The following is a 15040-nucleotide window of genomic DNA, read 5'->3' on the forward strand; positions in this document are numbered from 1 at the left end:
AACTGGGTCTCACTAAGATGCTGAGGGCCTCACTATGTAGCTGAGGCTGATTTTGAACCTGTGTGACCCTCCTGTCTCAGCTCCCAAGCACTGGGAGGCATGTACCACCATGCCTGGCTCTATATATTTCATTTTGAAAGTTTCTCACTAAGTTGCTGAGACTGGTCTCAAACCTTGATCCTCCTGTCATGGCCTCTCAAGTACCAGAAACAATCATTCACCCCCACACCCAGCAAATTTGTGGTTTTTAAATAAATTATTTGGAAATTGATTTATTAAGACTCCTTAGGATGTCTAAACTTCTGCATAATTTGTGAACCAGTGGGAGAAATGTCTCTTTCTTTAAATATCTTTCTTTTTTCTTTATTTTGTATATGTTTTTTTTTTTTTTTTTTTTTTTGGTGGTACTGGGGTTCCTGGAAGCCCTTCTATCTCCGGGCTACACTCCCAGACCTATTTTTACATTTTTATTTGGAAACAGGGTCTCCTAAGCCAGCGCGCGTGGCTAGCTTCGAACCTGCGCGATCCTCCTGTCTCTGCCTCCCAAGCGCGGGGATTACAAGCGTGCGCCACCACGCCCGGCTATTTTGTATATGTTTAAATCCTGAGAATTCAATAAAGATTTTTATACTATAGAAATTTTCAAAAAACCTCTTTTTAGATAATGGTAAATAATGAACAGATCCTATACTCTATATTTTCTCTATCCAAATTAAGACTGTTCCCTGTAGACATTTTTTTTTTTGGTGGTACTGGGGTTCCTGGAAGCCCTTCTACCTCAGGGCTACACTCCCAGACCTATTTTTACATTTTATATTTGGAAACAGGGTCTCCTAAGCCAACGCGCGCGCTGGCTTCGAACCTGCGCGATCCTCCTGTCTCTGCCTCCCAAGCGCGGGGATTACAAGCGTGCGCCACCACGCCCGGCGACATATTTTGACTAAGCATAAACATGTCTGGCTTTTTTTTTTTGGTTTGTTTTCTGGTGGTATTGAGGTTCCTGGAAGCCCTTCTACTTCTGGGCTACACTCCCAGATCTATTTTATACTTTTATTTGGAAACAGGGTCTCTCTCTCTCTTTTTTTTTTTTTTTTTTTGGTGGTACTGGGGATGGAACCCAGGGGCCGTCTACCTCCAGGCTACACTCCCAGACCTACTTTTATACTTTATTTGGAAACAGGGTCTCTTAAGCCAGAGAGGCCAGCTTCGAACCTGTGCCATCCTCCTGTCTCAGCCTCCCAAGCGCAGGGATTACAAACGTGTGCCACCACGCCCGGCTGGAAACAGGGTCTCTTGAACCAGCGCGATCCTTCTGTCTCCTCCTTCCAAGCATGGGGATTACAGGCGTGCGCCACCACGCCTGGCAATATGTCTGTTTTTATGACTTCTAAAAAGTGAATCAGGATTCAAATTCAGAATATACGAATTTACTTAAACTACAAATCAATAGGAAAAAGACAAACAACTCAATGCAAGAACTGTTCAAGGGAACTAAGAAAAGTTCCTCCCCCCAAAGATATCCAGATGGCTGGAAATATATTAATATTAAATTGAGTCCTAGTTAATAATCAGAGAAATGCGCTGGGCATGGTGACACATGCTTGTAATTCCCGCGCTTGGGAGGCTGAGACAGGAGGATCGCACAGGTTCAAAGCCAGCCTCAGATACTTAGTGAGGCTCTCAGCAACTTAGTGAGACCCTGTTTCCAAATAAAATATAAAATAGGTCTGAGAGTATAGCCCAGAGGTAGAAAGCCTCTGGGTTCCACCCCCAGTATCACTAAAAAAAAAAAAATCAGAGAAATGCAAATTAAATAATGACATATGAACACATACATTCATCAGGTTAAATACAATTTTAGAAGACTAGTAAGGCAAAGTGCTATGACTTAAACATGTTTTCTTCTTTTTGTAGCTCATACTGAAACGTAATCCTCTTCATAAGATATTTAGAGGTATGCATTAGTCAAGGTTCTGTAGAGGAACAGACTTATAGGATATGTATAGTATAAAGGGATGTTTCTCTAAGCACTTTAAAGAATTTATCTGCGTGTCTACTAGATCTTTGCTTGGTATTTTACAATATTAAATAAAATCATATAGTTAAAAATGTTTAAGGCCGGGCGTGGGGGAGTAGCTCGAAGGTCAAATGTCTCTGGGTTCCATCCCCAAACCCGCAAAAAAAAAAAAAAAAAAAAAGTTTAAATCAAAGGGAGTTTCTCAAAGGGGCGTACACACTCAAAAGCTGTATAGTTCCATAGCAGCCACCTACGTCCTGGAAAGCTACAAGAACTACAAGCTGCTCCATGAAAGAAGCTGGAAACTTAAAACACAAGGGGCCAATGATACAGCCCCAGTCCAAAATGGAAAGATCTGGAAATTCCCTAGAGAATTTTTGGTGACAGTCCATGTTGGACTAATGAAGGAGCTAGAGGGCAATCTTTTGAGGGAAGAGCATCATCATCATCATCATCATCATCATCATCATCATCAGCAGCAGCAGCAGCAGCAGCACGTACCTTCTCAGAAAGAACTCAGCTTGCCTTCACTCTGCTTCTTCCTCCGTCAGCCCTTTGTTCCATCTGGCTCCCAAAGCCTATTGAATAGTTCTGCCCACATTCAGGGCAGGAATTACCACTCACTTTGCTGTTCCACATGCGAAACTTCTCATCAAAGTCTTTCAACCCCAGGCATCTTTCAGGTCAATGTAGTTGACAATCCAGATTAATCATCACAAGTGGAAACCAGGCTGGATCTTTAGAAGACTTTTCATGTGATTAAGATTAATGAGTGTGCTTGTAAGATTTGCATTGCTATAACCCAAATATCTAATGAGAACAGATTACAGGAGGAAAACTTTATTTGGCTCATGGTTTCAGAGGTCTCAGTTCATGGTCAGCTGGCTCCATTTGTTTGGGCCTGGCGTGAGGCAGAACATCATAGTGGAAGGGTAAGGCAGCTGCTCAGTTCATGACAGACAGGAAGTAGGAATGGCATAGAGAAGACAAAACCAGAGCATGCTCCCCACTGCACTACTTCCTCCACCTAGGTCCTACTTCCTAGTTGTCCATTGAACCATCAATGGCTTAATCCAATATGACGTAAAAGCCCTCATGAGTCAATCACTTCTCCAAAGTCCCACCTCTGAGCACATGAAACTTAGATTTAGGTCTAAAACTTAACAAATGGTTATCTCAAGAGTTCTTCTGCTAAAAAAGACACTTTGGAACAAGTCTTTCTTTTACTCCCTGCCTCTCCCACCATATATGATGACTGTGCTGCTGGGGAATCTGCTAGCAAAACGGCCATCACTCCTTAACCTTGAAGTGGATTCATGACCCCCCAAAAAAACTCTTTTGTTTATAAACTACACAGCCTTTGGTATTGTGTCATTAGCAACAGAAACAGACCAAGTCACAAGGTGTTGAAGAAAATGTGAGCAACTAGAAGTTATGCTGCTGGTGATAGCGTAAATTGGTTCAACTTCTGAGATGCCCCATTATTCTCTATGGTATTCAGTTACCCTGTCGCAATAAGTCAGTAAACACAATTTTGTTAAACTAAAGCTATGTTCCTAATTCTTTGGCTGAAGCATTTTGGCAATATACAATAGAAGTCTTTAAAGTGATCATGGGAATAAATGAACTAGAACTAAACACAGTATCAATATCACATTGAACTAAATAATGAGGGAAAGAAACTAGATTCAAAGAATCATCTCCTGTAAACTTAGATTTGCTTTTAAGAGTCAAAACTAAACAGTTTAGGAATGTACAGCTACACCAAGTGTTAAGATATATGATGGAGATTAAGGGATCCATTACATCCTTCATGTAAAGATGTCATTGATATTTTATACATTGTTCTCATTCACTTTAATGTGAAAAATGTGATTTACACTTAAGTGGCAGTAACTGTTTATATAGCACCTAAGATTTAAGTGTTGAGCACAAATGGGAAATCAAATGCTTCTGATAATGAGCATAGGATAGAGTGTCAGAAGACATGTCCTAACTTTTAAACTGCTGTAAAAATTGGACAAGTGACTTTATTATATAATGTTTTAATTTTTTGCATCTGTTAAAATTAAGTAGGGGGAGAGGAATTGGATCTCATCTGTTTTAAAATCCAAAGCCAAACATTTATTTTTACTTGATTTATCCGTATTTTATCCAGAAGGCAGAGTAACATATTAAGAAAAGAGACTTTGGAGTCAGGCAAACTTATATTGACTTTCATCTCTAATATTTTTTTTTTGGTGGTACTGGGGATGGAACCCTTCTACCTCCGGGCTACACTCTCAGACCTATTTTATATTATTTAGAAACAGGGTCTCTTAAACCAGCAAGACTGGCTTTGAACCTGTGCCATCCTCCTGTCTCCGCCTCCCAAGCATGTGGATTACAAGCATGCGCCACCACGCTTTCACCTCTAATATTTACTGGGTAGGAGAACTTGGAGTATGGCATAATCTCTTCTGTCTTGTTTTTTTTATTTTTTGTCTTTAAAAAAAGAAATAACAGCCGGATAATGCTTGTAATCACAGCATTTGGAAGGCTGAGACAGAAGAATTGCAGTTAATGGACAGCCTCAGCTACTTTGTGAGGCCCTTTGCAACTCAGTGAGACCCTGTTTCAAAATAAAGAGTAAAAAAATAGGGCTGGAAGGTGTAGCTCAGAGGTAGAATTCCCTTGGGTTCCATCCCCAGTACCACAAAAAAAGAAAAAAAGAAAGAACATCTTCCTCATAGGGTTGTTGCAAATACTGAATTAAAGAATGCATATAAATCAATTAATGCAATGCTGGTACATGGAAATCATAACCAATAAATATTACTGCTGTCATAATCATAAGTGACTAGCAGCCAGGTGTTCCCTAAGCATTTGGGAATTCTGGGGCAAGGAATGGATTTGTGCAAATCCATAGTCCAGATGGCCTAGACCCCTATCAGTGTACCTACTGGACCTCAGGTTCCTGAAGGGTGTCCGCCTGTCCCCTTTCTTTTTCTTCCTGACCTGTTCCCCTAAGCCTTCCTGCTCTTTCCCTTTTACCCCTCATGCCTAGGGTGTTTCTTTTGGACGTGGAAGACACTGCAGGATTCTTTTGTCATTTCCTTGATCTCTAGGTGAACCGTGGGGTGAGCAGATAGAGCTTAAACGCGTCATTGTTTGCCCAGGACGGCTTCAGCGTCCCCAATCCCCAGATGCTAGCAGATCCAGTGACTTCAGGTCTAGCAAGCATCCTCATTGGCTTCTCAGTTCCCAAGGACTTTTTTTTTTTTTCCTGAAAGAGAATTAACAGGAGAGAACAGTTGCTTTGGCAACAAACTTCCAACCTCTGCCCAACTCTCCGGAATGAGAACATGTCTATTAATATATTCAATAGACTGGGGAGTTGAGTTACTCAACCAGATTTTCTTACAAGTGCAAAACAGCACACCTGGCTCTGCTAGCCCTCGGTGGCTGCTGTGGTTAGAAGCTAGGGAGGCGGAGAGCCCCTGCGGCGGGAGCCTGTGGCAGAACAGTGAAACGAAATCCGCAACAGCTGGCGGAAGCTGCAGGGAAAACACTGGGACTGATGGCTGCTGTGCCCGGAAAACCTTTGCGAAGCAGGCAAGTGGGGTGTCTTCTCCTTTACTTGTGCGTGGCGGTGGGGGGCGCGGCCACCATCCGTTACTCCGTGGTGGAGGAGATGGAGAGCGGTTCGTTTGTGGCCAATGTGGCCAAGGACCTAGGGCTGGAGGTGGGGAAGCTGGCTGAGCGCGGGGCCAGGTTGGTTTCCGAGGGCAACAAGCTGCATTTCCGGCTCCACCGCAAGACCGGAGATTTGTTCGTGAAGGAGAAATTGGATCGGGAGTCACTTTGTGGTAAAGCCGACCCGTGCGTTCTGCACTTTGAAATTGTCCTGGGGGAACCGCTGCAGTCCTTCCGGGCAGAAGTCAGGGTATTTGATATCAATGACAATGCTCCGGTTTTCCTCAACAAGGAGCCGCTTTTAAAGATTCCAGAGAGCACTCCCTTGGGTGCACGTTTTCCTTTGCAGAGCGCTCAGGATCTGGACGTGGGCCTCAACGGACTCCAAAATTACACCTTAAGCGCCAACGCATACTTTCACCTGCACACCCGCTTCCGGAGCCAGGGACCCAAATATGCCGAACTAGTGCTGGATAAGCCCCTGGACAGAGAGGAGCAGCCTGAAGTCAACTTGACCATCACCGCGGTGGATGGCGGGTCCCCTCCCAAGTCTGGCACCGCGCACATCCGCGTGCTGGTTCTGGACGTCAACGACCACGTGCCCCAGTTCTCACGACTGGTGTACCGAGCTCAGGTACCGGAGAATGCTGCCAATGGTTCTTTTGTAGCCATGGTGACTGCCACAGACCTAGACGAGGGCACCAATAAGGAGATAACTTACTCTCTAGCTCAGAACCCAGAAGTAATTCTCCAGACGTTTCAGATCAACTCCCAAACTGGAGAGATTAGACTCCTCGGGCCGCTAGATTTCGAAGCTTTAGAAACATATGACATTGACATTCAAGCCACGGATGGAGGAGGCCTTTCTGCCCACAGCAAAGTCTTGGTGGAGGTGTTGGATGTAAACGACAATCCTCCTGAAGTGATGGTCTCCTCTGTGTCTAGCCCCCTCCCTGAGGACTCGCCACTACAAACTGTAGTGGCTCTCTTCACTATCCGAGACCGAGACATTCGAGTGGGAGGAAAAATCACCTGCTTCCTAAGAGAAGACCCTCCTTTTGTAGTCAGACCTACATTCAAGAATTCTTACTCGCTCGTCACTGACAGAAGCTTGGATCGGGAGGATGTCTCCGGGTATAACGTCACCCTTGTTGCCATGGATACAGGACCACCCAATTTGTCCACAGAGACTGTGATAGAGGTGTTAATATCTGACATTAATGACAATTCTCCAGTGTTTCAGGAAGATTCCTACATTTTGACTGTTCAGGAAAACAACAGCCCTGCTGTTTTTATTGGCAAAGTTCATGCTGAGGATCTAGACTTGGGTGAGAATGCCCAAGTAACATATTCTCTGCTGCCTCCAAAAAGTGGTGATCTGTCAGTCTTTGCTTACATCTCCATAAATTCAGACAATGGGAAGCTCTATGCTTTAAGGACCATGGATTACGAAGCCATTCAAGATTTTCAGTTTGTGGTAAAGGCAACTGATGGGGGCTTTCCATCACTGAGTAGCCAAGTTGCAGTTAGAGTGGTTGTTCTGGACAACAATGACAATCGTCCAATGATATTGTACCCACTGCAGAATGGCAGTGTGCCCTGCAATGATCTGGTGCCCAGATCTGCAGAGGCAGACTATCTGGTGACCAAAGTGGTGGCTGTTGATGGCGACTCAGGTCAGAATTCTTGGCTTTCATATCATTTACTTAAAGCCACTGACCTTGGGTTATTCTCTGTTCAACAACAAAATGGGGAAATCCGTACATTGAGACCGATATCTGAGAGAGACTCCATGATGCAGAAGCTGATTATTCTTGTTCAGGATCATGGCCAACCAGCACTTTCCACAACTGCCTCACTCAATATCTTGCTGGTAGATGGCTTTTCGGAGCCCTACCTGCAGTTCTGGAATCTAGCCAAGCATTCTAGAAAGGTAAATCCAACCACTAGATATTTGGTTATTTCTCTGGCTGTGCTTTCCTTTCTGTTTCTCTTTTCTGTCACAATGATCTTCATTATACACATCTACCAGAAGATTAAACACAGAGACAAGCTCACAATTCAAGAGCATTTATACGATGACTGTAATTTCCCTAATAACATGGTACAAGGAGGAGGCAATGGATCTCTAGCCCAGCCTTGCCCATATGACATGTGCTCAGCCACTGGCACTGGAAATAGTGAATTCCGGTTTCTTAAGCGCTTCATGCCCAACTTCCCTTTCCCCCACACCACTGGAGAGCATTGCTCCAGTTTACCTTCAAATTCGAATAGAACTAAGTCTCAGGGGTCAGATTGCCATGGAGGAGTATCTGATGATTTTATGTAGCTCTTAGCCTTTAGTGAGAGAAGAGAAATACAATGTTACAACCTGTATGTAAAGATCATTCCTCATTGAAACTGTCTATTTAATTGAGTCAGAGAAATGTTTACTTGGGGAAAATGGGGAATCTAGAGTAAGGCTTGGCTTACTTAGTACAAAGCAATTATCTGGATTCCTAGATCAAGCATCTGTTATCCCTTCTGCTTTTGGGGTTCTGTTAAAGTAAATGCCATCATCTGTAATCACATATGTGGTAGGCAATGCTTTTTATCTTCTCTGTACAAGGCAAGTAAGGAATGATCCATTGCTCATGTTTCCTCTGCAAATTCATTGGTCCTTGCCCAGGAAATGCCTAGTCCCATAGAGATATTTATTCAGCCTTTACATTATTTCCCAGAGAAAAGTTATGCATGCATATAAAAATAAAGTTATGCATGCATAGGGAAAAATAAATTTAGACATATCAGGAAGCAACTAGATTTGGCAAAGATATAGATTATTATTCCAAAATTTATAGATTTTCATGGTTGATGAGCGGAGATCATCTTTGAATCAACACCATAACAGCCATCATTCGTAATCATGAAAAATGCTTGGTGCATAGTGGCCCTCCCAGATAATCATAACTGGAGAAAAGATAAAGGAAAAAATGACTTGATTTATTTGTAAATGTGAGGCCATATGTAAAGCTAAAGAGATTCAATTCAGGATGTTATCCAGAATAAGGTTAAATGTCGATGTCTTAATGGTTGTTAGACAATTCTCAAACCTCTTTCATATTCAGATGTCTATTCCCACCTTATCTGAGAATAGTTATTTGATGAGGAGAATGAAGGGAGTATGTGGATAAAATTGGGACTGCTATAGTTATAAGTACTATAGAACATTTAAATCATTTTGTGGTACTAAGTGCTATAGAACATATAAGCTTTTGTAGTTTTATAAAAAAAGTATTAAAATATCTTCAATAACAGTTTAAAAGGTACATTTTAAGGATACTCAATTTGACTGTAAGCCCCTTTCCTTTCTGAGCATTCTGAAATGATGACATAGAAATTGAGAAAAATAAATAGGTATTTTAGTACATCATTCATAAAAGTAAATGGAGTAGAGAAATCAGTGTGTGTGTGTGTGTGTGTGTGTGTGTGTGTGTGTGTGTGTGTGTGAATTGAACCTCCGGGCTATACACCCAGCCCTATTTTTTATTTTGAAACAGAGTTTTGCTAGGTTGCTGCTGAAGGTGTCCTCAAACCTGCAATCCTCCCATCTCAGCAACTTAGGCTTCTCTTAAATCATTATTGTCTTGCCATCATAAGCTCTATTGACCCCTCTCATTCTAAAATTAAAACTAAAGCAATATTAAAACATTAATAGCCTGGCGTGGTGGCGCACGCTTGTAATCCCCGCTCTTGGGAGGCAGAGACAGGAGGATCCGCGCAGGCTGCTGGCTTAGGAGACCCTGTTTCCAAATAAAAATGTAAAAATAGGTCTGGGAGTGTAGCCCGGAGGTAGAAGGGCTTCCAGGAACCCCAGTACCACCAAAAAATTTTTAATATTTTCAGGGATACTACCAATAATAACTGCACTTGAAAATCAAAAGCTTGCTTTAAAGAGTTTTAATTATGTACCTTATTTTATACAAATCTGCATCAGTTCAGCTTACCAGGACAGCTTTCTCTTTCCTCTTATATAGGAGGGCACAATATTTGTAACTGAAATTATGCTGGTATTTCTTAAAATACTTCTCGCCAGGCATGGTGGCACATGCTTGTAATCCCAGTGCTTGGGAGGCTGAGACAGGAGGATTGCACAGGTTCGAAGCCAGCCTCAGCTACTTAGTGAGGCTCTCAGCAACTTAGTGAGACCCTGTTTCCAAATAAATTATAAAATAGGGCTGGGGTATAGCCCGGAGGTAGGAAGTCCCTGGGTTCCACCCTCCCCCAGTACCACAAAAATATTTCTCAAACATATATTTAATAATACATTATTCAAATTAAATTTATATTTTTCATTTTGTACTTATGATTCATATCTAATGGCACCACCTGGCTGTCTACTTGGTAGCCAGGAATATACTAAAATTTAGTGCTACATTATTTCTTAAATGTTGGGGGTGTTTAGGATAGAATTTATGGAACTGATAGCTGCCCTTTGATTTTTTTTGTTAATGTTTTGAGAATAGACAAAGCAAATACATATCAATGGATTTTTATTAAATATTTTCCATAAGTTGAGTTACAATCATGCTCATTTGGAATAAAGGTCTTTCTTGCACTAATGTTCTGGTATATTTGTGTTAGGATTAGTAAAGATAGGCTGAAATCAGAGCTTTAAGGGAGAAAAGACATAAATTTAACCTTTAGGAGCAAGCAGTAATTAGTTAAAACATGATTAAATAAAATATCCTGCACTAGCTGTATTTGATTATCTTTAATATGATTTTGAGTTAATCAATAGAGCCTGGCTTAATGTCAAGGACAAAATACTATATAGAGCAGTAATTTTCAGACTTTGATTTTTATACAGCTAAAAAGTTTATAAACACATACCTTCAATGGAGAGGAGACATAGATTTTTCTTTTATTTTTCTACATGAAATAAAACCTATCACTTCACACCCCATCATTTAATATAAAAATCAAATTTAATATTTAAATGGAAAGACAATAATCTCATGAAGGAAACTATTCTCCAAATTAAAAATATAAATAATTTTATAAAAAATTATTTTGCCCTTTTTTCTTATTTTTGTCTTAGTCTAGTGAAAATATTGTGATTTTAGATTTTGCAACTACTCTATTAAATGACAATATAATCTAATTTTTACCTAGATTTCAAGTTCTCATGAAAATGTCAAGTTTACCTGGTAAGAAAAAAATCTAAGAACATCTCTATATCAATTCACTGAATATCATGTGAGCCATTTGTATTTTGAAGAGACCTCTTTAAACTACCTTAAATTAGTTCCAGGTTTTCATGAGCAAATTAAGGAATAATTAGGACAGTTACCCTCCCCCAAATGCCAAGTAACATCAGAACTATTAGTATTTTTTAAAACTATAACTCAAGAGCCTTGAAGTGTGTCTTGTACAAAAAGCCCATGATAAATATTTAAACAGTGAAAAGTGGCTTAAGCAAATTGCTTCAGTTATTTCTTTAACAGTTATATGTATAGATCTACATTTCTACTCTAAGTTTTAAGTTTTAAATAATTTAAGCTCGTTTTTTGTGGTACTGAGGGTGGAACCCAGGAGCTTTTCTACCTCTAGGCTACACTCCCAGACCAATTTTTATATTTGGAAACAGGGTCTCACTGAGTTGCTGAGAGCCTCACTAAGTAGCTGAGGCTGGCTTCGAACCTGTTCAATCATCCTGTCTCGCCTCCCAAGTGCTGGGATTACAAGCATGCACCACCACCCCCAGCACAATTTAAGCTCTTTTAAAATTTGTTATAAACTTATGAAATTGCAAAAGTAATTGAGCTCCTATATACCCTTTTACTTAGCTTTCCTTAATATTAATATCTTATATAATCAAAGTACAGTTGTCTAGGTTAAGAAATTAACCCTGAACTGGGTGTGGTGGCTCACCTTGTAATCCCAGCATTTGGGAGGCTGAGACTGGAGGATGGCGGTTTGTGGACAGCCTCAGCTACTTAGCAAGGACCTTTGCAACTCAGTAAGACCCTGTTTCAAAATAAAGAATAAAAAATAGGGCAGGGGGTATAGCTCAGAGGTGTAATGCCCCCATGTTCCATCCCCAGACCTGCAAAAAAAGAATAAAAAATTGGGGCTGAGGGTGTCTCTCAAAGGTAGAATGCCCCTGGGTTCCACCCCCAGTATCGCAAAAATAAAAATAAAAGTAAAATAAAAAATAAAAAAGACCAAAGTTGGGTGTGGCAGAGTACTCTTGTAATCCCAGCAATTTGGAGGTAAAAACTGGAAGATTGTGGTTTGCAGACAGCCTCAGCTACTTAGTGAGGCTCTTCGCAACTTAGTGAGACCCTGTTTCAAAAATTAAAAAGACTAAAATAATAGGGCTGGAGGTGTAGCTCAGAGGTAGAATGCCCCTGGTTTTCATCCCCAGTACTACAAAACAAACAAAAAAACAAACAAACAAAATGTAAAAATCTATAAAATAGGGCTGGGGGTGTAGTTCGTAGGTACAATGCCCCTGGGTTCCATTTTCAGTACTGCGGGGTGGGGGAGAAAGAAAGAGAGAGAGAGAGAGAGAGAGAGAGAGAGAGAGAGAGAGAGAGAGAGAGAGAGAGAGAGAGAGAGGAAAGAAGGAAAGAAGGAAAGAAAGAAGCCCTGGTACAATTATATTAGACTGGAAATTTTATTCAAATTTCACCAATTTTCCCTCAACCTTCTTTTCTGTCCAAAGACTCAATGCAGGATCCCATAGTGCATTCAACTCTTATGTGTCCTTAGTCTCTGCGATCTGTGATAGTTTTTCCTTGTCTATCATGACTTTGAGGCTTTTGAAGGATAGTAGTCAGTTATTAGTAAGATGCCTTTCCATTTGCAATTGTTTGGTTTCTCAAAGTTATGCATTATTGGGAAGAATATGCAGAAATGACATTGTGACCTTCTTAGTACATAATATCTGCAAGTACAGGATGTCAATATGTCATACAATTGGTGGTGTTAATCTTTTTATTGTAAAAAGGCATAAGATATACCATGTCAACAATTTTGGAGGTGGGTGTACTGGGGTGGAACCCCGGGGCATTCTACCTCTGAGCTATACTCCCAGCCCAAATTTTTATTCTTTGTTTTGAAACAAGCTCTCACTAAGTTGTGGAGGGCCTAAGTAGTTGAGGCTGTCTGTGAACCCGTGATTTTCTGTCTCAGACTCCCAAGTACTGGAATTACAAGCGTGCACCACCACACCTGACTGATGTCAACAACAAATTTTTTTTTTTTTTTTTGCGGTACTGGGATGGAACCCAAGGACATTCTACCTCCGAGCTACACCCCCAGCCCTATTTTTCAGTCTTTATTTTTGAAACAAGATCTCACTGAGTTGCAAAGGGCCTCTTTAAGAAGCTGAGGCTATATGCAGACAGGGATCCTCCAGTCTCCTCTGAATGCTGGAATTAAAAGTGTGCGCCACCACGCCCCAACGATGTCAACTATTTTTTTTTTTTTTTGGTGGTATTGGGGTTGGAACCCAGAGGCTTTCTATCTCTGGGCTATACTCCCAGACCTATTTAACATTTTATTTTAGAAACAGGGTCTCACTAAGTTGCTGAGAGCCTCACTAAGTAACAGAGGCTGGCTTCGAACTCATGTAATCCTCCTGTCTCAGCCTCCCAAGCGCTGGGATTACAAGCGTGCACCACCACGCCCGGCTTGTTGCCAACTATTTTTAAGTGTGCATAGTTCAGTAGTGTTAAGGTGGTGCTAACTTATTTTCCAGTGCTGGGAATCCAACCTAGAGCCTTGTGCACGCTAGGCATGTGTTCTACCACTGACTTACATTTCTAGCCTTAAGATGATGTTAATTTTGATCACTTGGTTAAGAAAATATCTTCTAAGCTTCTCTACTGTAAATTACTAATTTTTTCTTTGTAGTTAATAAGAATTTACAGGAAGTTACTTCAAAACTATGCAAATGTCATGTTTCTACATAAAATAATTCCAGCATTCATTAATGAATATTTCCTGAGGCAATTAATATTGTGGCATTCTGAAGGTGATTTTTTATTTCTCTGATTCCTTTTACATTAACTAAAGTTCTTCTATAAGGAATATTTGCTATTTCTCATACACTCAGTTCTTTACTTCTTTATATATGAACTCATAGATTTGAGTTATAATCCAGTGCTATCATTATTTATTTTATTATTCAGCAAACCCTTTTACCTGAGATAAAGAGCCAATGTTTTAGGCTTAAATTATGCATATAGGACACCTTTTGATAAAAATTAATATTTTTAAACCCTTGGAGGGACACAAAGGCCTGTATATATATGTATATATATATTACTATCAACATAATTAACATTGTGATGTGAGATTATCATGCACCAATAAAAGCATAAAACAAATAAACCCATATATGTTAAAGTATTTTAAACAAGCATACATTTCTTTAATCAACTGTTAAGTTTTAGTAACAATTAATATTTTAATTTTAAATGACAATATATTGACATGATTCTGATTTTAATTGAAGGTAATGATTATTAAATTATTAAACAATGAAAATATTAAAATTGTTATGCAGATGTTTATATATTTATAAACTATATGATTGAGATGTCACTTAAAATAGATTTATATGCTGAAATTAAACATACAGATATGTAAACTATGAAACTGATTAGTCACTTTATGTAATTCTTCTAAAAATAAATAAGTATATTAATATATTATGTGTATTTTTGTTGTCTCTAATTATACATTAAATTACTCATTCCAGAAGTAGAATTAATTCATGCTAATTCTTCTGTATAAATATGTTTTCTATCATTAAATATCTTCAAAATATGTTATTGATTGTACACTCACCCTCAACAAAAAGTGTGAATTCATTTCCAAATCTATGTAACACTTTTTAATAATACAATGTAAGTATAGATTGTTTTATTTATTTATTTATTTGTGTGTGTGTGGGGGGGGGATCTGGGGATGGAACCCAGGGGCCTTCTAACTCTGTGCTACACTCCCAGACCTATTTTATATTTTATTTGGAAACAGGGTTTCACTAAGTTGCTGAAAGCCTCATTCAGTAGCTGAGGCTGGCTTCGAACCTGTGGGATCCTTCTGTCTCAGCCTCCCAAGTGTGGGGATTGCGGGGATTACAAGCGTGCGCCAACACGCCCGGCTAGATTGTTTTATATAATATTGAAACAGAATGCTAAAAAGTGAAATTTAGGCCGGGCGTGGTGGCGCATGCTTGTAATCCCCGCGCTTGGGAGGCAGAGACAGGAGGATCGCGCAGGTTTGAAGCCAGCCGCGTGCGCGCTGGCTTAGGAGACCCTGTTTCCAAATAAAAATGTAAAAATAGGTCTGGGA

General features: G+C 40.1%; 2 protein-coding genes across 3 annotated transcripts in view; both read left to right on the plus strand.

Annotated features, from left to right (window-relative positions):
* LOC308274983 (protocadherin gamma-C4) overlaps nucleotides 1–15040 on the plus strand; it is a gene marked incomplete at both ends in the record, with an annotated part of 798148 nt that overhangs the window by 272401 nt on the left and 510707 nt on the right. The gene's annotated exons all lie outside the window — the stretch shown is intronic.
* LOC308270680 (uncharacterized protein) overlaps nucleotides 5577–15040 on the plus strand; it is a gene marked incomplete at both ends in the record, with an annotated part of 58978 nt that continues 49514 nt past the window's right edge. Inside the window, one exon of the mRNA XM_080706712.1 lies at nucleotides 5577–7981. Within this exon, the coding sequence (XP_080562838.1) occupies nucleotides 5577–7981 (2405 nt within the window). The remainder of the gene's footprint in view (nucleotides 7982–15040) is intronic.

This window comes from Muscardinus avellanarius (genome assembly GCF_963383645.1).
Source record: "Muscardinus avellanarius genome assembly, chromosome: 1".
In the NCBI taxonomy this organism is placed as follows: Eukaryota; Metazoa; Chordata; class Mammalia; order Rodentia; family Gliridae; genus Muscardinus; species Muscardinus avellanarius.